The following is a 22,285-nucleotide window of genomic DNA, read 5'->3' on the forward strand; positions in this document are numbered from 1 at the left end:
AAAATGACTGCGAAATACAAGTTATTCTATTCCTGGTTTAGGATGAAATAGATGATTGAGCAAGGGTTTGGTTTGGTTTCTTTGCATTTACCTTTTGTTTGGCTTTAGACTGTTGCAGAAAGACCCCCTCAATTTAGAAGCCATAAGAATGGAGGCTCTGCATCATCTGTGCAGGGAAGGAAATATATCTGAGGTGAGTGTTTTTATTAGCAGAACGTTGAGCACAACATAGTGCATGTGGCATCTAGCTCCTACAAAGGCTATCTTCCTTATGTATTCTCCTCATATACTTTGTCTGGTCATGTGCTGCACTGATCTGCAGGAGGTATATTCACCTCTTCTGATTTGAATGGCTGCTCTAGCTTATTGCTGGGGTGTTTAGTGGATGCCAAGGAAAAGATAATTTTTAACCACTGTCTTTCCAGAGAACAGGTGTCAAGCCAAACAGAAATCTGATCTGGACAGTTAACTGAGTCATGTTGATTTGAATCATTTAAGTGATCTTTTTTGTTTTAATGCTCTTTTGATAAATTCATAAGCCTTCCATTATTTTAAAATCTTTTATTAATTGAAATAAGGGAAATAATGAGGTCTTGTAGTGATAGATTTTGGGAAGTAGGTCACAGTTGTTACACCTGTGTTTTGTTCACCACTTTTTGGCAATGAGTGTGGGGTTTTTTCAGCTCTAAGAATCCTATGCTACTTTTCCTTCCACTCCCAAAATCCATTGTTTTGCACAGGCATACATGCATGTGTTTTGTATGTACGATGCTTGTGCCATTTTTCAGGAAGTTTTAAAATAGTTGATTTAAATTGGCACCAAAAATTCATTCTATATTTTTTCTCATTATGCAAAAATACTGGTATAATTTATGTGAAAATTTAGCAAAAAAAGTGTTTTCATTGTGTTGTAGGTGTTTTCAAGTTCTAGAAGAAAAGATATTGACTTCATTTAACACATTTTCAATTATTACAAAGAACTTAGTCATTAGTCTACTTATAATCAAATTTAAGTCTTATGCACAATCATGGGAAATACGGAGAAGTAGTGAGAATTGCTTACTCCAGTGAAGCCATCCAAAAGGAACCTTGCTGGACACAGTAGAGTGTTAACTGAAGATTCTGGGGTAAAATGTCACATATAACTAAGAGCCATGTCTATGGAAAAATTTCAAGGCCTGTTAGAGTTACACATTTCAGGTGCCTGCATCTAAAATCATATTAAAAAAACCTGTGTACCTTATTACTGTATGCCCAGAAAATCCCCTTATGTGTTTTGAGAAACTAATGTTAAAATCTGAGCACTTGGAAGTGCTTTGCTTTTGAGAATGTGTGTCTTTATTACACTGAAGCCCCAACAGGATTCACAGATCAGATTCCTCAGACTATCTTGCTTTATGGGACTCCTCTGTTATATCAGACTTAGCTCAAGCCTTTCACCTTTTTAGAGCATGGATAAAGGACACATGGTCTGCTTTATCGTCACTTTACTATCCCAAAGTATTTTCTTAGGAATTCTCAAGTCTAACTCCTTGCCCTGAAAACCTCTGAATTTGTATTTCAAGGTATTAGTGCATAGTAAAAATGTGGCTAGTTTTTAGTGAAAATTGTTCAATTGTCCTAATCTGTTAATTGTTTCTATTACTTATTATATTATTCCTTTTTCTCCAAGGCTTCAGCAAGACTGGGAGACCTAATTAAAGCACTGGATAGATTAGAGCCACATAATTCTGAGCTGTTCTGTAAAATGGCTTTAGCTTTCAGTAGAACAGTGAGTATGCTTTTTTTTTTTTTTTTTTCTTAAGCAGTGTACAGCTATCTGTATCTGGGTTTGTTCTGTTTTTTGGTAGGCAAATGTTAAATGTTTACTAAAAAGTAGAAAATTGTGGACAATTGAAATAGATTAACTCTTGTAGCCTTGGTAACCGCATTTTTCAAGCCTTATATTCAGTATGAATTGCAATGCTTAATCCATCTCATTCCAGGAATGGTTTTACTGTTTGCTTTTAAGTGAGAAACAGTGAAATTGCACTCAAATGTTCACCAACCATATTCTTACTGTAGGAAACTGATAAGGTTAATCACATAACCTTGGAAGTGAAGGTTTCTTTAATCTCTGTATTTATCAAAAATTGCTGTAAGGAAGCATTCAAAGCAACTATTCCTTATTGTATGGTATTATATATTTATGTTTGAATCCATCCCACTTTAATGTCACAGTTTTTATAGAGTTACTACAGACTAATTTATTCTACATGAGATGTTGTCTCAACTGATCTGGCTACATTCAGTGTGTTTGTCTAATTGAATCTGAAAACTAAGAAAAACTTAAGGCTTAAAGATTGTTCTTGCCATTAGTGTGGCCGGAACCAGCTCATCCTTCAACATACACAGACATTAGTTGAAAAAGCATTTGATTTGGCATCTGACAATGCAGAATTTGCTACTGAACTTGGCTACCAAATGATTCTACAAGGGAAAATGAAAGAAGCTCTAAAATGGTACAAGACTGCTATGACACTTGATGAAACAAGTGTTTCTGCACTAACTGGTAAGGTCTTACACTTCCTTTTGATTTTTTTACTGGACAATGCTTTTTTGATCAAATTTTCCTATTACTGGTACTAGGAAAATCTAGAACTATTAGAACGGGAGCATTAGGTTGTATTTTCATATTCATGGTGTGCTTTCTTCCTTGTAGCCAGTGTCTCCTTACTGGATATGTCTTTTGGTCTTCCTTTTTGAAAAATGAATCTTTTCTAAATTAGAGCTCTCAAAGTAATAGTAGGAACAGACATTTTGCTGTATTTTACTATTTTTTTATTTTATTTCTATAGTGCTTGGGAACTGGAGAACTATTAGGCACTACAAAAATAAGAAAACCAAGGGCAGGCGATAGAACAAGCTGTCCATGTCGTCATTTTTGTCCAAATTAGGTTGAAAACCATAATCAAGTAAAAACATCATACTTTGGATGTATGTGTCATATCCAAAAAAACCCCACTTTATAATAAGTCCCATTTGTGTCAAGAAAATTGAGAGTAAATATGTCATATTTGCTTGACAGATTTCTCCCTGTATTTTTGTTTCTCCTTGACTATGCCATGGCCTTAATATTAAAACTTTAGATGGCAGGAGTGGTTTGTATGTGCACTTGAGGTTGTTTTCCTTCTTCTTCTGAATTTAGAAGCCAGACTTTATGGTGCTTCTGCTTAATCTAGAACTACTTGAAGATTTACTATTTCCAGCTGCTTTATAGCATATTAATGTATCAATCGTGTATCATCTACCCATGGTTTTTCTGAGTATGTAAAATTTGCATTACCATAAGTCTCGATCCGTTCTTTCTTTTCATGTCACTGCTTTGTGAAGAGGTTGAGGAGAGAAAAATTAAATTCTGGAAAAGAAAGCATGTGCTTGACTAGGAAGATGAATTGGCAATGAAATCTTCCCATGTGTTACAGGAATTATCCGTTGTCAGCTAATACAAGGTCAATTAGAAGATGCGGAGGAGCAGTTGGAGTTTCTTAATGAAATTGAACAGTCCATTGGGAAATCTGGGGTAGGAGACATCTTTCTTCATTGAGATACTTTGATTGCAGTCTGAACTGTGGCCTTCTAGCTATTACGTGTTCTATATTTCAGTCGCTTGAGTAGAGCATTCTTAATGGACTACTGTTAAGTCTAAGTTTCTGTTTTTCTTCCTACTTAAGTTAATGTGTTGCTTAACTTTGCAACACAAGGCTGTTTGCTTGCAGAGCAAAAACATCATCACTTTCTAGCTGTGTTTGTTCTCTGAAGATAAGTTTGAAATGTGAAGGAGAGACAAATATTAATTATTTTCAGGATTTTGTGATCAGACAAATGTAAAGGTTCTTGCTCAAATTAAAGGAATTAATTGGTAGAATAATCATCAAGTGTCCTTTACAACATACTTAATGTCTTACAATATCCCTAAATACAAAGAAGAAGTGGCTAACATTAATAATTATGTAGTAGTATTTGAGTAACAGATAAATGTATCTGGAATATGCAGAATGTTTAGGGTTTTGTGTTTTTGTTTTTTTTCTGTAGGAATTATCATTCTTGCGTGCAGTCCTAGCTATGAAAAAACATAAGAGACAAGAAGAAGTTATTGCTTTATTGAATGATGTTTTGGATACTCACTTTTCATCTTTGCATGGATTTCCTCTTGGCGTGGAATATTTTGAGAAACTAAACCCTGATTTCTTGCTAGAAATTATTAGAGAATATCTTAATTTTTGCCCAGCACAGGTAAGCAGCTGTAGATCACATCTGTTTGGGAATGGGAATTACTTCATTTTGAGAGCAGTTAATCATGAAGCAAAGGATTAGAAAATTTTACCTCTTAAAATGTGAATTTATTTGAAGTAAGAGTACATTTTAAGGTATTACACCTCTGTTTAGTCAAAGTAACGATAAAAATACTGTTTTGTGATGTGAGCAAGTGGTAGTAATGACATCTGAGAAAACATGGGATATTTATTCCATGCAGTCTGTGTGTGTAGTTGTACCGTCTTAGTATCTCTTAGGAAACTGTAATGATACAGTGAATAGAGCTATCTCATTGTGAAACTGGGATGTTCATATTGACCACCCTATTCATGGTATTTTTGTTGGCTTAGGATATTTTTTCAATGTATATAAATTCCTTCTTTTGTGTGTTGGTAAAAATCAGTGGAATACTTTTTTTATATTATTGTTAATAATATTACTGTTGAAAAATCTCACTTGCTTAGGAGGCTTAATTTTCTGTGGCTGAATTTGTGTGCTCTAGTTTTGGCAATGAAGGCATGTAGAACTTAATAAATTGAATGGGGAACTGACATCTTTAAGGCAGAAGAAACACATTTAAAGTTTCTTTAAATAGTGTCTTCCTTAAATAGATTATTCTTCTGAAATAGCTGGGAGCTGACTTCTGTTATCCTGTCATTATTTCTAGTCTAATTATAGAACCTTTCCATAAATATGTTTATGTAGAGTTTTAAATTCTTAACAGGAAAACAAGTAGCTTTCTGTTGCTATGAACTGCGTCACTGTCTATAAGAAAATGATAATGTTTGAAAGTCTAAAACATCAGTAGCAGTGACATTTTCATGTCAAGATGGAGATGATAAGAAGTGTCATTCTATGAGGGAGTTTCTCATCTGAAGACCTCCCTGGGATACGTTCCAGAAGTACTGAATGGCAATGATGGGTTTTAATTTGGAATTAAAACTGCTTTTCTGAATTGTTGTTCATAAAAAGATTTTTAGAAGAAAAGATAGGCTTTTGCTAAAGTTTCCTTTATCTCTTTATTGCAAAAATGACTGTCTGGTGTTTGAAAGGGAGGAGTTAGCTAGGTGGTGGAGGCTTCCATTTTGGTATTGGAGATCGCTGCTTCTCCAGGACACCTGTCCTGTGGAAATACTGTTTGTGGACAGAATGATGTTTAGGTTGCCTTTTCCTCTTTTAATGTATAAACCAGTTACCAACTAGCTAAAGTAATAGAAGGAAATGAATAATGTTTATAAAAAAGAGCAACTAAAATGTGGTATGTTGTACTAGCAGTTTGCATGAAAGTAGCTATTTTTCAGCTGCTGTTTCCAGTTTGTTGCTAGCAATATGGATATGTTCTGTGGTGTGGGATGAGGGTAGGCATGACAGGACCAGAACCTTTTCTTCCCAATCTTCTCATCATTCATTTCAGCTTCAGCTTTCTTGTAATTGAATTAATGGTACTGCTGTGTTGGTAATTCGGAATGTGTCACCAAATGTTTATGGCCTGACTCTTCTGCTTATGTCAGGTCTAAAGTGTTTTGTGACCCTTGAAGTCTCTGAGACTCTTGTGTTCCGTCTGATATCAAGAAGTTGCCCCCTTAAATTTCAAAGATTTTTTTTTTTCTATTGCTTCACAATGACAGCTGCTCGGACTGAATGAAATAACAAGGCTTTGCTAATGCTCATTTGAGTTTAAAGTGAAGCTCAGACTTAAAATGAAATCTAAATCTAAAACCTGTTGACTCAAATGCTGTTTTTTGTTAGTTTGTTGGGGTTCTTTTTGTATTGCTTACTTGTTTTTTTGCTCCTAGCCTACAAGTCCTGGGCAGTCTCCTTCACCCCTTCTCAAGCACTGTGCTTCAGTTCTTGAAACTGTTGTAAAAACTGTGCCTGGTCTTCAACAAGCTGTCTTTTTAATTGCAAAAGTGAGGTACTTGTCAGGTAATAGTTATATGAATGGTTAGTTAACTGCTTCTTTAATTTATTTAATATAAAAAATTAATTTCATACTTGTGACACATAATGAATATTTTTCTTTCACTGCAGAACAGTATGTTACAGCTAAGTGAAGAACATTTGCACTTCCCTTTTTTGTCATTTATATAAGAGTATCTTAATGGTACAGACATATAAGTATAGTATTTTTTAATCTATTTCTTCCCAATAAGTTAATTTATTGAATGATTTACAGATGGAACAATGGGAAAATGTCATACCTTTGACCTGCTTTTGATTTCATGTCATGACCTTAAAATACTTTGTATGAGTTTATTCACTAGATGCTGACATTTATTTAAAAAAAAATTGGTGAAAAAAAATGCTACATATATAACCTCTGTATTTCATATCAACTGCTTTTTCACTTTCCCTTCCTTTCCCCACTTCCTAGGGGATATTGAAGCAGCCCAAAATAATCTACATTACTGTCTGGAAAGGAACCCTTCTTATGCAGATGCACACTTACTGATGGCCCAGGTGTATTTGGCTCAAAACAATACCAAACTATGTTCTCAGTCCTTGGAACTTTGTCTAAGCTATAATTTTGAGGTGAGTTGAACAAAAGAATGAAATAATTTTATTCAGTCAGTCATCTGAAGTTGTATGGTTTTGTATGTAATAATTTTCAGCTCAACTTTGTATAACTCTTCCACTACAAATTTAATATCTAAATGTTTATATGAATGTGGTATCTGAATATTTATCAAAGAAGTGATGATGAGGACAAAACTAACACCTCACTAGTTTTACTTTATGTGTCTTACACATGGCTATATGGGATTTTTGTTTTATTGACATCAATGGAACTTTATGTAGGATTAGTAGAGAGTTGGGAACACTGTACACACACCCCAAATTAGGTCTGAGTTGTGCCCAAGTGTCTTGAGACCACTTACCTGAAAACTACCATTTCTTGGCAAGCATGTCCCATCTTGCTTTCTTCCTCCAGGTGATACAAGAATGCTGAAGATTAATTAGGTACCTAATTGAGGTCCTTGCTATTTCACAGAGCTGTATTTTCCTTACAGACTTCTATTTTCATGTGAAGTATGTTTTATGAAGGTGAAGAATAGCATGCAGGACTTGTGCCAAATAATGATTGTATACTTCTTTCAATCAATAGCCTGGGTGAAGTGTGCACACAGCAGCGTGGGAGACACTCAGAATACCTTAAAATTCAGTCTAGTCTAAAATAAAGCAGCAATGAATGTTTTTCTATCCCAGAGTCTCCTCCCATGTAATAGTTCTTTGTAATTAAAAACTTTCTAAATTACTACTTTGCATATTCTGAAAATTCTTATATTTTCATCATTAAATTTCTGAAATTGGATTTGTGTATATTTTGAGGAAAAAAGAAACCAAAGTCAGTGTTAAAACAAATCTTGCAAGGGGTTTGAATACTTCACATCAAGTAAAATTTGGAAACTCTTTATATTTTTTTTAGGTGAGAGAGCATCCTGTGTATCACTTAATTAAGGCCCAAACCCAAAAGAAGGTGGGAGAAATATCAGAAGCTATTAAAACCTTACAGATGGCAAGGAATTTGCCTGGAATGAGAAAACCTACAGCTTCCTCAAAAACAAAAGGAAAAAGTATTGAAATTGATGCAAGTGATCGTGTGTCTGTGTTCCTAGAGTTGGTAGAAGCTCATCGTTTGAATGGAGAACCGGTAAGATGGCAAACCTGTTAAAATACAAAACACACCTGAAAACAACTCCCTCTTTCCATTCCCATTCCTATTAGTTCAGAATAGAAAGCCATCACTTCTTTTACCAAGAGGATTTACTTAGTGAAATTTCCAGCATGTGAATATCTGATTTGAGAACTTAAGTACCTTAAATTGTACAGAGGGGAAAAAAAACCTCCTTGCAGGTGCTCAATTTTGAGACTACATAAACCATTTCATACTGTTGATGTTCATTTGCTGGCATGTAGATACCTGTTTTGTTGTCAGAATGCTATTAGCAATAGTTTGGGTCACGTCCTTATCTTTGTGTAGCAGCATCCCCACTATCAGCTGTGTCTGGATAAGCAGTAGGACACTACATATGTGTAAGGATATAAGAGAAGCCATACAGTCCTGTGGTTTGGAGGCCAGCCTGCTCAAAGCAGGAGCTGTTAGAGCAAAGTGCTAAAGACATTCTCTAGTTGAAGTTGTATGTATGCAACGCAAATGTAATTTTCTCTACTAAAACTTTTTTTAGTAGTCTATATCACAGGAGTTGTATTTAAAAAATCAAAAACATTATAGTAAAACAAGTGGATGGTATGGTCTGGGTTTTTTGTGATTTTTTTGGTTGGTTTGCATAATGCCCATGTCTTTACTTTTGGCTGTTCAACAACAGGAACTGAGTTAATTCTATTGTTTTTATCATTTGCAGCATGAAGCTGCTATAGTTATCCAAGATGCCATTAATGAATTTTCTGGAACTCCTGAGGAACTAAGAGTTGTGATTGCAAATGCAGATCTGGCAATTGCTCAAGGAGATGTGGAACATGCCTTGACTATGCTCCGAAATATTACACCTGAACAGCCTTATTTCATACAAGCTAAAGAAAAAATGGCAGATATTTATCTCCAGTATAGGAAAGATAAGAAGTTATATGCCGCCTGCTATAGGTAAAAGTTTGTGGTATGCATAAATAGTTGCCTAGATGTTTACTGATAGAATGATGAACTCGATTTTTTCTTTCTACTGCAATAAGTAAGAAATATTTAGTGACATGAATTCATTTGAGTAAATGTGGTAACTTTTAAAATGTTAATTGGAAGTCTTATTTTGAAAAGATATTTCAGATTTTTTTTGGTTTAGTTTCAGAAATAAAAACTAAAATCTGCAGAGGATAAAATTGTTGTGCCCTTCTCTTGTTTAGATACCAGTATTGACATGTTAAATACTGAGCAAATTTTGTCTTCTCTTTCCAGTGACCTAGTAGAAAAACTGCCAAGTGCTCACACTTTGCTTCTTCTTGGTGATGCATACATGAATATTCAAGAGGTAGGTGCTTGCTTAAGGTGAATGGAATATTTGAGTCGTTTGTTGACTTTGTCTAGTTGAAACATTGTGTCATGCTGACTCTTACTGATTGGTGTTTGTCAAACAGAAACTGCTTTAGGATGTAAAACAATATAAAAAAATATTGACTATGATGTAGCTGTTAAAATTAAAACTGTTGAAAATATATTTCTTCTATAAGCTTACTTGGTGAAAGTCAAGGAGGGAATGTTTTCTAGAAGAACACTGTCTCATAAGACTAACAGAGTGAGAGCTAAATTAAAATCACAAAGAAGCTGGAGATGTTTAGAAGTGTTCTGAAACTTTGAATAATTCCAGGTAACTTAGTTCTCATGCTGATCATTTTACTTAAATTTTTAAATTATATAGTTCCTATACATTTTTTGCATCCTTCACTATCTTGGTGAACTGGAAATACTATTTAGTGTTGGCAGAGGACAATGTAGTGAAGTGGATATAGGAATTTGAAGGCTACACATTTAAATTCATATGTTGAAAAAATAGATTGAGTTAGGACATGCAACTGATAGTTTAGATTGCTAGTTTGGAGATCTGTAGATAATTAATGGTTGTTTTTATATTAATGTTTACATGTAGTTTTCTCCTTAATGAAGAATTATCACGCAAAGTAGAATTTGTTTGATCTGCTGTAGCGTGGCTAGAGGAGAAAAACGGATGGTGATCCAACAGTAATGTGTTTGCCTCTTTAACTAGTGCAGATAGAAGTAGAGAAATTGCAGTGAAAAAAGAATGAGATTTATTCAAACTCATTTGTTTGCCAAGTTCTCTCCATGTTTTTTTTTTTTAGCATGAAAATGTTGATTTACACAGGCTTTAGACTTCCTGCAGTTTCATAGTCACCATTCTTCTCTCAGAAGTACTGGAGTGTATGAATCAGTAGTGCTTGTCAGTCATTCCTGGAGTTGTTACCAGATTTTGTTTTCTTCATACAGTTTTTATCTCAATCCTTGACTTACACATATTTATATTTTACTGTTGAAGCCTGATGAAGCCATAGAAGTCTATGAACAGGCCTTGAAGAAAAATCCAAAAGATCCATCTTTAGCAAGTAAAATTGGAAAAGCCCTAATCAAAACACATAACTACTCAAAGGTATTCTATAAATACTGTATTAGGTTATTGACTACTGTGTTAACATGTGGGCTTTGCTTGACAGGTTGGGTAAAATATTATATTTCAGAGTGCTAAAACAGACATTGTATCCTGAAAGTAAGTTTGTAGATTCCCTTCAGAGCATCTGGCCAAAGGCACAGTTGGTGGATCCATGCATTGGTGGATTCAAATCTGTTGAATTGGAGTTCTGGTGACTTGCAGTGGGTTTGGGCCTGCACTCAAAACGATGTTTTATTATTCTCCATTGGAAAAAGTAAAGAAAATTCTAAACAACATGTCATTAAGTACCTAAGTAACAAGGTTGTTGTCTTTAAGATTTGTCTTCAAATTATACACAAATTCTTGCTTCTTCCTTCAAGGCAATCAGTTACTATGAGGCTGCAGTGAGAAATGGTGAACAGAACTTCCTTTGCTATGATTTGGCTGAACTTTTAATGAAACTGAAGCAGTATGAACAGGCAGAAAAAGTACTTCAGCAAGCTTTAGATCATGAGCCTGGTAGGACTGTTATTAATTCACAGGAAAACATACAATTTCTACTGTTATTTGTGTTTTCTGCATGATTCTAAGATGGAAATGAGTTCATGTGCACTTTTTTTGCAGTGGTTTAATTACATTTATTAACCTTTATGGCTATCTGAATAGAGAAACAGTATTGTTAGTAGTCCATTCTGTAAGTTTTTCTTATGTCACTGTATCACTTCCATGCTTTGCAGGACCATGTTGCTTTTCCATCTTGTTTACTTCTTACTGAAAAAAATCCTCTGATTTAACATTGTATTCCTGTTCTAGTTAAGCCTTTGAGGATCTGGCTAATTTAATAGTCATGCTCAAGACAGCTTGATTTTTCTAGTGTGGAAAAATAATTAGCAGTAAATACAGTTTGCCCCCTGTACTTTAAAATCTTCTCTTCTGCCTTAAAATGAAACAAAGTCTTTTTTTAATTCTTTTTTTTATGTCAGTTCCTTCAAGAGTGATGTTTGTTTAATGCCATTCTTACAGTTAATGAATTGTCTTCTCTGATGGAAGATGTACGTTACCAGGTACTTCTGGCAAAAATTTACAGCAAAATGGAGAAGATTGACAGAGCTATTGTTTCATTGCAACAGGTAAAGGGGAAAACCAAAAGTACCCATGAAAACTCAGTGTCCTCATGTTTACCCCAGGTTCACTTTCATCCCATATTCTAATCGTAATATTCGTGTGAATGTGGAAAATGAGTTTATGATAAAGCACCAGTGACTGCTGCGAAATGTGAAGTACATAAGGCGTTAAAAAGTCTGAGCTTTTTGCAAGCAGTGTTATCTGAGTTTTAGATCAGAATGCAGGCTTTTACTGCAAGCCTGGAGTCTTACTATGCCTTCATTTGTGTGTGGAGCATAGTTTTAGCATATCAGGTGAAAATGAAATTGGCCTTGAGGGCAGCTAGATTACATATCTTTAACTTAGCATTGAAAACCATTCACAGAGCAAAATGGAACAGCTTTCAATGGCTACCTGTCGTTTTGTTGTACTGCTAAACAGCAGTATTAGTATTAAATAGCAATAATAAGATCTGTTCATTCTGGAGTTCAGTGTTATCCCCTCAGACTGAGGCTTGAAAGAACAAAGTTGGAAGCTAGAGGTTTAATCCCTTAGAAAATGCTTTCTCAACAAAAAGGTTTAGCAAGAGGTCAGTACATTCTGTTCCGTTTATACCTCCACTCTGTGAAAGTGAAGGTAAAAGAAATGGTAAGCCTTGGTAGCATCTTCTGACCAGCAAGACAAGTCTGCAGATTGGTTAGAAACGTAATTGTATGTAAGGGTTTAAATACCAATATCAGTAGGATTTATCTTTGTTAAATTCTTACTACTTCTTTCCTTATAATGTACTCTTTTCTTTCTCAAAGTTGACTTTTTCTCCCCAGTTCTCCTTTAGTAAAATTCCCCCTAAGCAACCTCCTTCTCTTACTCTTTTCTTTACTTCTTTAGTAATTCCAGGTTTCTCACTATACTGCATTTCAAAAAACTTTGTCCTTTTGAGGTTTTTTGTTGTTTTTATTACTGCCCTCGAAAATGTCCTTCCTTGTACCCATTCTCTTTGAAATGTTTTCCTGTTCCTTTTCATGCCACATTCACTTTCACAAAAACACCTGCATTTTGATTTCAGCAGGACTAACTGCTCAGTCATGTTGCTGCATCTTAAAAACGCTTCTTCCCTTGGTTTTCAGAGAGATGTTAGAAGTTTTCCCCAGATGTTATTTTGTGTTTTAGTTCTAATTCCCTGCTAGGCAAAATGGTGGGGGTGTAGGAAGCAGAATAGTATTAGTGCTTCCTTCTCTTAAAAAATTTAAGTACACTGTGTTATAGTAGATGATAGAAAATTAATTCCTTTGACAATTTTTGACTGCTCACTGCTTTCCCCACACCAGGCTCGGGAATTACAAGGCAGAGTGCTTAAACGGGCTCAAGTAGAACAGCTGGATGCAGTTCCTGCACAGAAACAGTTAGCAGCTGAGATTTGTGCTGAGATTGCAAAACATTCGACAGCCCAGCGAAACTATGAAAAAGCAATTAAATTTTACAAAGAAGCCCTTGTTCACTGTGAAACCAATAACAAGGTCAGTTCTCCCTCGGACTATTTTGCATTGTTTTTCCATTCAGTTTTTAGATCTAGCAAAACATTTTTCCAATTATCCACAGAATAGAATAATTTGCAATTGCTTCTGCTTCATGATATACATAGAACCTTGAAATTTCTTCCCTTCTCTGCTTATCATGATAGAATACTTGCATGTACTGCTAACTTCTGTCTCTTACACAAACTCCTGACTCAAGAGGTGTCTGCATGCACTCACAGTGAGCCTGTCTTCAGGTACCAGTAATGATGCAGATTGTTTCAGTCTTGCTTGGTGCCTGTCCTCTGAAATGAACTCCCATTGATTTTGGTCAGTACAGACAATTTCTGTCTTTTCTTTGTCTGCTTCAGCAGTTTTAGACTTTTATCTGGACTTGGTAGGATTCTGATTTTAGTCACAAAATATTGCTGTTCTTGAGCAGGATTGTTTTATTGCTTCTCTCTTCTCTGCACTGTCTCTTTCCCACGGGTTGATAAATACAGGTAAATTTGGATTTATTTTTATCCTCCTCTTCCTTCTTATCATTTCACAACCCTGGGCTTTGGAGATAAGAGGGAGAGAAGCAAAAGTCTTAAGAAATTTATAATTATAATGAGCATGAAAATTAAGTGTCAACTTTAGTGAGGTTTTTTTTTAGATTAAAAATAAATAAATACAATTTTTGTTCATTTGTCATTATTTTCTGTCATAATTATGGTATATACTTAGGTGTATGTGAAGATTTCTTATTCTGATGCTTGTTACTGAACAGTTGTCACATGCACCAGCTGCTAAATTACCAAATTATCAGCTTATCACCTAGTTTTAATATTTGAACTTGTGTGTTATGGTTCCAAGAATCTAGGTCAGTATATTTGAGACAGACTTTTCTCAAGGCATCTTTTAAGAATGATGTGGAGAAAAAAAATATGTCGGAAAAGTAATAAAAACATCCTTAAAATGGTGACTTCTCCATTCCACCTTTAAGAGCAAGGAGATTGCCTGTCATGGTACAGGTACAGCTGTGGCTTTTGTATCAGTATCAAAGCCTTACTTTGTCTTTCATACCAGCACTGAAATGCCAGCATGGCATTTCCCTTCAGTTCTTGCTAAAATCATACTTTGGAGAGATTTCCATTGTTACAAGATGTAGACATCTGTAGTGAATATCTGTTAGATATTACTGAAGGTTTTTGCTTTAATACTACTTTGCTAGCAACACAGAATACAGTGACATCTTAGAAATCGAAGTCTGAATTTATAATGAATAACTTGTTGCCTACTTGTTGAGTAATGAAAACAAAGTATTTTATTACCCACAACAAGTATAAAGGAGTTATCTCTATTTTTATAGTTTCAGTAGATTTGAACTTATTTTCTTCTCTCCATTTCTAAAAACATCTCTAGTACAAGATTAGAATTGAATTATTTTAGATTACAAAATAAAATTTTGAGCTGTTAAAATTCACCTGTTTCTTGGTGCATTCTGAGTTTTACTTTCCTTAAAATTGTATATAGAAATAATGGAAATTTCTTTGAAACTGTCTGTACCTTGTTTCATCAGAACTAAATCTTCTATATTTTAACCAAAGTAACCCAAAATGGATTGAAATACTACATTAAACGATTTATTCAGGTAAATGTGAACAGGTTGCATTCCATGTCATAGGAGGGTTGTGTTGTGTTGTTTTGTTTTACATGGGTAAATCTGGTAGGTCGTACCCTCCCATTGTTTACCTGATCAGGTAAGAGGCAACACAGTTTCCACATGGAGACTTGAAGTGGATCACTGATTGTATCATGCACATAATTTCATAGTATCATTGTTGTTTGTGTTGGAGTTGAAAATTTAAAGACCACTTCCACTCACTAGAATCTAGTGTAGAACTCCAATTTAGCTGGCTTTTTTCAGGAAGTATTCCTTGACTCCAAGACTGCTTTTTGGTATTCTGAGTTGTGCACGTAAGAATAGCAGCTTAAAGAGTGCTTTCATAGTTAAAGTTCTTACATGTGTGCATTTTCTGTATCATTTCAGTGCTTACCCGCCTGCTTTTCTGTTTCAGAATTACATGGTATACGTTAGAGTATGAGCAGAACAGGAAGTAGGAAGAAAACAGTTGTTAAAAACTGTGCAAGTAGACTGCATGTCCTGAACAGGATGTTCAAAACACTGTTCTGATTCAGAAGTGCCTTTCACAAGTGTAACTCGCGAAAGAATTATGATGCAATTATAAATGCCTCCCTTTTGGAAACAAAATCAAAACACCATTTAAGTAGGAGTGACATCTTTGCTTACTGTTTATCTACTGCTAATTTTGCTTTGTGATCAGTTTACCTTCTGTTTGCTTCAAAAAAAAAACTTGATTAAATCTGCGGTAACTCATGTTTATAAACTTTTCTGTGGCATTTTATTCAGAATAGTCTATGTTGGGACTTCAGCTTTAAGAATGTATGCTGGTGTGCATTTCAGTTTGTCAATATTTACTCTGTGGTGACTTCTCAGAAATGGATTCACAGAGTCTTAATGTGGTAGGTTGGAAATACAAATAAGAAAATAGTTTCTTCTGAAACTTACTTGTACTCCAGAATTAATTGGTGAATATTAATGAGGTATTTGGTTTTTTCAATACATTTAAAACTACTTTCACTTACATTTTTCCAAGAACATTATTCATACGAAAATACTGGTGTCTCAGAGCAATACTATCTGAGCAGCCCTGTTTTCAATGTACCTTCAGAATATCCCTCAGAAGAAGAAAGGCTTTGTGTGTTTTAAAAGGTGAGGGAATGAAAACGGATTGCATTAATTGACCAAGAGCCCACAGGAAACAACAGAGAAGGCTCTCTCTTTAGTAGAGATACAATTTTCCCCTGAAGCCCTATAATATCAGGCTGATACTCAGAACTGAACCAACTTTCTTCATCTTTAAATTACATACAGTTAAATATTTTAATATACAGGCAATGTTGGAACTTGCGCGTTTATATCTTGCACAAGACGATACTGATGCCTGTCAACATCAGTGTTCCTTACTGCTGAAGAATGACCAAGATAATGAAGCAGCAACAATGGTATGTGCTATTATACTAATCCTGCATCAATTTTTTTTGAAGTTTTCATGCCTGCAATATGGTATATTTGTAAAGCACTACTTTTAAGAAAGCCTACAGCTTGTGATTTCAAAATAATGTGAAAAATCCATGGCAACAAAATGGTTTTCTGTTTATGCCAGCTGATGTTTCAATATGAAGTTTCTACAGTCATAGCCACCGTTCTATCTCAATATAAAATGTTTCTTTAGAAGTAGAGGAAAAAGTAGTAGTAGTAAGATTGGCTAAAGTGTGGCTCAATGCATGTCCTGTTGGTAATTGACTAAAGCTTAGGGAAGAAGCTATTTTTTCAGCACAGTAATATTAAAACAATTATTTTTTTTAAGTTCTAGAAGAAAAGATCTATGTACTTAAGGTAATTTTACAGCCTCATTCAACCTTAGTTAATCATATTCCTACTTAACAAGACTTAATCACAACTGCAGGTTCCCTGTCCAGGACTTTTATACTTCCTGGCCTGAAAGACAGCTCAATAGACTGAGCAACTTCTGATGTAACACACTAGGAGCAAAATTATTTCAAGATGGGAATAATTTATTTTCTCATAGCAGTCTAACATCTGAAATTTATTCTAGTATAGTGCATGAACAGAAGTAATAGCACTCTTGAAATATGTGATTAAATCTGTCCTATTGTAGCTACCTATCAGTAAAGAGAAACTGAAATGAAATAACTCATTTTACCTTCCCTGCTGAAGTGAGCTGCCATCTTTCTTTTTCCCTAACTTTAAACTAACTTTGCTTTTCCATGTGCTTAATCTGCAGTTACAGAAAATAAAATAGGAGTAAAACTATGCAATGGTAAAAAGATGTTTTTGAAAGATGTGGCAGACTGCTTAGTTACCTTTTAATTTTCACCTTATGTGCAAAGGTGTTCCTGTAAGTGTTTGTTATTACCCTGTGTGTGTTGTATATAGTGTTCGTTTCCCAGAGAGTAATAAAAAGTCCAACTAATTTTACTTCTTGTGCAACTCTTGCAGCACTTTAAAGCTACATTTTCAGCTCTGCACTTCACATAACCAGAGTTCATTATTTCATAATTTTTATTTTATATTTTTGCAATTTATAATATCTTGTTTTGTTTTCTCTAAATTACTCAATACTGTAGATGATGGCTGATCTCATGTTCAGGAAGCAAGATTATGAACAAGCTGTTTTTCATTTCCAGCAGCTCCTAGAACGCAAGCCAGGTGAATATTTAGCAGTGATACTTTTAATTTGTTCCAATACATAGTTCTAACAAGACAGAGGAATAAATAGCTCAAAAATTCTTTGCTTCATTAAAAAGAAATGTGTTATTTATAATATAATGGATACTAAAGCCAAAGACCATTACTGTATCTAAAACATAAAGATATTGTAGGGGAATATGAGAAAATTACTTCTCGTAGATACAGTAATTTACTTTGCTGCAATGCAATTTGCATGGTTTACATTAAGCCAAATACAAATAGGGTGTTATTTACTTGTTCACTGTAAAGCACTTTCTTTTGTATTAAAAATACCAAGTGCATGAATACAAAGGTAATATTTTATTTGAAGACTAATAAAGGAAACTTGTGTGGACAGCAGAAAGTTTTTTGTAGCAATTTTCAAGTTGTGACCAGAGAGAAAGCTACTAAAATCTTTAAATTGTACTATAATGAATGTAAAGCTTTCTAATGGACTTTGAAAGAAGTCAGGAGAGTGCAATAAATGGTTTTGAGTGCTTTTGAAAGTGAAATACAATTATACTTCTATAAAAACCTGTATAAAGATATTGCAAATATCAGTTGACATCTTTATTCTTGTATTTGAGTTTATGTAATATGTCTTACTTATTAAATCATACCTCATTTTTATATGTGAAAAAATTAAGGCAGGGTCTTTATTTCTTAAGTTATTCATACAGCAAATAAATAGAATTACAGTGTCCTAATTATTTCTGTATTTAGATAACTATGCAACCCTGTCTCGATTAATTGATCTGTTAAGAAGAGCTGGGAAATTAGAAGAAGTCCCAAGATTTCTTTTAATGGCTGAAAAACATTCTTCCCGAACAAAGCTTGAAGCAGGATTTCACTACTGCAAAGGACTGTATCTTTGGTACTTGCAGTTGTAATTAAGATAAGGTTTATTTGACTATGTAGTATGTATTTAAATTCATTTTTTTGTCATCCATTATCATGTAAAGGTGCTGTGTTGATTTAATTACGGTGTCAGGATTTAAGAAAGGATCTCAGTTTTTCTGAATCTCTCAGGATGTTCTTGTGGGTTCAGTAATTTATCTTCAAATTTTAGAAGTTCTCAGACTATTTTTAGTTCGCAAAAACAAGTTTCTTGCAATAGTATGTTCAAACCTTGCAGTATCAGTATGTGCGCACTTGGGTCATCTGTTTTTAAATACTTGGGTTTCTTGGGATTTGGGTGGAATTTGGAGCAGAGAATTTTACTTGCCCAGCTTTAAATATTTAAAATATCTGTGTAGGTACACAGGTGAACCTAATGATGCACTGCGGCATTTTAATAAAGCTCGAAAGGACAGTGACTGGGGACAGAATGCAGTCTACAACATGATTGAAATTTGTTTGAACCCAGATAATGAAACTGTGGGTGGAGAAGTCTTTGAAAATCTCGATGGTGATATAGGGTAGGTGAATTAAATAAATATTGCTTGGGTTCTTCTGTCATTTCCTTCTGTTGCCCCTTGACAGAGATCATCTAATGCTTTGACTATTCTGTGTTATTGTGAGAGACCATTCTATACTGTAATAAGTGAGTCTCAAGCAGAAAATGGAGAAGATTTTCTCTGGAATGCTGGTCACTTGCAGTGTTACAAGCAGCTTGTTGGGTTTGGAATTGCTGTTGTTGAAGAGACTCAATATAGAATGCCTACATACCAGAGCCATTTTTATACAAAATGACATGTATTTACCACAGAAGCAGTTCTAACTTGTAATTAATCTGGTGTGTATTAAAAAAAAATCTTCTATGAATATTTTCTTTCTGATAATAGTAATTCAACAGAGAAGCAGGAGTCTGTGCAGTTGGCTGTAAGAACAGCAGGAAACCTGCTGAAGGAGCTCAAGCCTCAAACCATTCAAGGTCACATTCAACTGCGAATCATGGAAAATTATTGTCTCATGGCAACCAAACAAAAATCAAATGTTGAACAAGCACTGAAGACTTTCACTGAAATAGTTGTAGCTGAGGTTAGTAACATCTCATTTCCTCACTCTTCCCTTTCATACTTTTTAAACTAGTCTTGCAGTTTACATTCAGCAATAGTGGCACATGTTAGTGCTGTTTGCTCTAAGGATTATTTTCCTATCAAAGAGTATATTATGTAAAATTTGAAAAAAATGTTTCTGAAATAACGTGTTGCAAATGAATCGATGACTTAGGTGAGGAGAGACATTGCAGGCAACCGATACGATTGATATAAGCAAGCTCCGTTTATTAGCAATACAAAGGCACTTATATAGAGTATTGAATACAAGCTTATCAGTTCTTTAATTAGTTGAAACTTATAAAAGCACATTCTGACCTCTACATAATTGGGTTAGATAAAAGACTACATTTGGCAAGCTTCTTATTGTTTATGTTTTGTCTTGAGAGATCAAAGATCTTCCTCCCTTCTTAGGGATGGTCCATCTTATTAGCACAGCTGCACCTTCTCAAAAACTCCCTTCTGGTTCCCAGCCTGGTTTCTCACACAGGCCTTTTTACTTGTACAGTTGGATTATTGATCCAATAATTCTATCAATGAGCCATGTCCCTGCTCCTCTAACCATTCTCCAACAACAATGTATTTTAGGAGTTTTCAGTTGAATTGCAAATTTAGAACACAACTAAATGCTAATATTGCTAGTTAATGAAATTTGAGTAGGCTATTTGGCTGCTGGGCTTGTTTTTTAATTCCCAGGCTTGCCAGCAGCGTGTCTTATGACATAAGTCTCTACAGTCCTTCATGGCAATTTGACAGCATGTGGACTGCAGGACAAGATTATCCATCACCTTAAAATTCATCCTTGTGATAGAAATCTTCAGTGTTTTATAACTCTTTGTAGTTATTAGTTTTAGGCTTAATAATGGATGTTCCTGTTACCAGCAACTTTCAACAGGTTTTATTTCAGCAGGTGTAGACAGATTTAGTCCATCAGAATGCATAAAATGTGTAAGTTGCTACTACTCTTTAACCCTGTGCTAAACTGCACCTTGTCTGAGGCAAGTATATCAATGCTGATCTTCTGTATAAGGCAGTTCTGGGAATCACAAACAAGGTGTCTCTTTGCCTGCAGTACTGGCTTCCCAATCCTGCGCTGAATTGATCTGAGATCCTGCGAATGTGGCATCTTTTTCTCGTGGTGACAGTTCCAGTAGGAAGAATGCTGCAGTTTATTTATTCTTCCCCTTGGGGTTGCGTAAAAAATACAGCTTTAATCTCTTCAGACTTCTGAGATTATTGATCCATGATAGGTGTGGCTATTGAGTGAGAAGGGGGATGAGCTTATTATGTGGAAGAGGAGCTTTTGGTGGGATTTTTTTTTCAGCCCACTGTGACAAATGTATTTACAGCGCAACCTTAGAGAGAGATGTAGAGACAGAATACCAACAGTGAGTCAGGAGCACTGAGAAGGAGAAAGCATTTCAGCTAGCCGCTGATAGAACTACTCTCTGCATTTAGGAGGCAGTTGCAGTTGTAAGGTGTGAGCCCCATTTTCATCCTTTACTAATGAAGGCAGGATGTCAAAAACCACACTTGTGCCTGCAGTTCTTTCTGCTTGCATTTGAGGCTCTTGCATAGAACGGTGGCTTTTAAGAATCCTGTTTGTTTATATATAGTTTAGATGCATACAGTTTAGACATTAAATTTTTAGGAGCTGTGCACCTAATAAGAGGAATCAGTCCCTTTCACTGATATTTGATAAGCACTTCTACAAGTGAAAAATACCACTTTTATTGTAATTTCAAGTGACTCCAGATTTTATCTGAAGTATTTATTTGTATAGAAAAAGGAAAGCTCTTAGTGGTACCAGATTTCTTTTCTTGTGAGATTAAATACCTTTGGATTTTTTTAGCATTTCTTGTACCTGGTGGCTATCATGATTATAGAAATAATTGTAGCACTAGGTGGAAAACATGTCTTTAAGATTAGATGCTCTATCTTTATTTCCTGAGATTTAGCTTTTAGTTTAGTTTTTAGATACCCGGTGAAAGTCTTACTTTAAAAAACAATTAAAATCAAAATTAAAAAGTACCAAGCAGTCACTGTACTTTTTACTGCAGAAGGATCATATACCAGCACTTTTGGGAATGGCCACAGCCTACATGATCTTGAAACAGACTCCACGAGCCAGAAATCAGTTAAAACGCATTTCAAAAATGAGCTGGAATCCCATTGATGCAGAGGAGTTTGAAAAGAGTTGGCTTCTGCTTGCAGATATATATATTCAATCTGCAAAATATGATATGGCAGGTGAACTTTTAAAACGATGCCTTCGTCATAACAGGGTAAGTCAATGCACATTGAAAGTAACCTCAGTACCTTTCTATTTGAATTCATCGAAATGTTTCATTTTCCTCTGAAACTGAATTTTAAAATGTATTTATTTGTTCAATTGCCTGGTGTTTCACTTACTAAGGAGAAGTAGACCAAAACAAGACAGGAAACCAGCAACTTCACGCTGGAGGGTTGTAAACAAACCTGTGAATGCTGCTTAGTCATTTTTGTTTGTGTTCTGTTGCAACTAATGCAAGTTTTAGCTGGGGGTACTCTAAAAGCTTTGAGTGTTTATGAAATGTCAGAGATGCATTTTGCTGAGTCTCACAAAACTGATGAAGAAAGATGTGGCTGTATAAATTTTGGAGACTTGCTCCATTTACTGAGATGGTATCTTCATCTCTTATGTTTTTAAACATTTATGTTAATAAGCCTGCTACAGTGCGGGATTATTCTTTTTAATGCTGCTATTAATCTTTTTCTGGGGCAATACTGTCTGGTAGATTGTCAGGGGACAAGGTCTAATGTGTTGTTTACCTCAGGGTTCCTGAGCAGGCAAACTGCACAATACCCTGCTTTGACTGTGGGAACAAGCACAGATCTCAGCTTGTGCTTATTTTTCATTTTGATCAGCAAAGAGCTGATCATGTTTTTCTCTCTTCACTT

The 22,285-nt window shown here is 35.0% G+C and overlaps 1 protein-coding gene across 4 annotated transcripts in view; it reads left to right on the plus strand.

Moving 5' to 3' along the window:
- Positions 1-22,285, plus strand: part of TTC21B (tetratricopeptide repeat domain 21B) — a 35,313-nt gene that overhangs the window by 7,060 nt on the left and 5,968 nt on the right. For all 4 annotated transcript variants that reach the window (XM_069020775.1, XM_069020779.1, XM_069020778.1 and 1 more), the window contains 20 exons: positions 109-193; positions 1,673-1,771; positions 2,359-2,551; positions 3,465-3,562; positions 4,075-4,275; positions 6,093-6,222; positions 6,671-6,828; positions 7,724-7,948; positions 8,661-8,899; positions 9,206-9,278; positions 10,299-10,409; positions 10,790-10,928; positions 11,433-11,539; positions 12,842-13,030; positions 15,989-16,099; positions 17,246-17,327; positions 18,072-18,222; positions 18,605-18,766; positions 19,133-19,328; positions 21,406-21,630. In XM_069020775.1, coding sequence (XP_068876876.1) covers positions 109-193; positions 1,673-1,771; positions 2,359-2,551; positions 3,465-3,562; positions 4,075-4,275; positions 6,093-6,222; positions 6,671-6,828; positions 7,724-7,948; positions 8,661-8,899; positions 9,206-9,278; positions 10,299-10,409; positions 10,790-10,928; positions 11,433-11,539; positions 12,842-13,030; positions 15,989-16,099; positions 17,246-17,327; positions 18,072-18,222; positions 18,605-18,766; positions 19,133-19,328; positions 21,406-21,630 — 2,974 coding nt within the window. The remainder of the gene's footprint in view (positions 1-108; positions 194-1,672; positions 1,772-2,358; positions 2,552-3,464; positions 3,563-4,074; positions 4,276-6,092; positions 6,223-6,670; positions 6,829-7,723; positions 7,949-8,660; positions 8,900-9,205; positions 9,279-10,298; positions 10,410-10,789; positions 10,929-11,432; positions 11,540-12,841; positions 13,031-15,988; positions 16,100-17,245; positions 17,328-18,071; positions 18,223-18,604; positions 18,767-19,132; positions 19,329-21,405; positions 21,631-22,285) is intronic.

The sequence above is a fragment of the Aphelocoma coerulescens genome, chromosome 7 (genome assembly GCF_041296385.1).
Source record: "Aphelocoma coerulescens isolate FSJ_1873_10779 chromosome 7, UR_Acoe_1.0, whole genome shotgun sequence".
Lineage (NCBI taxonomy): Eukaryota > Metazoa > Chordata > Aves > Passeriformes > Corvidae > Aphelocoma > Aphelocoma coerulescens.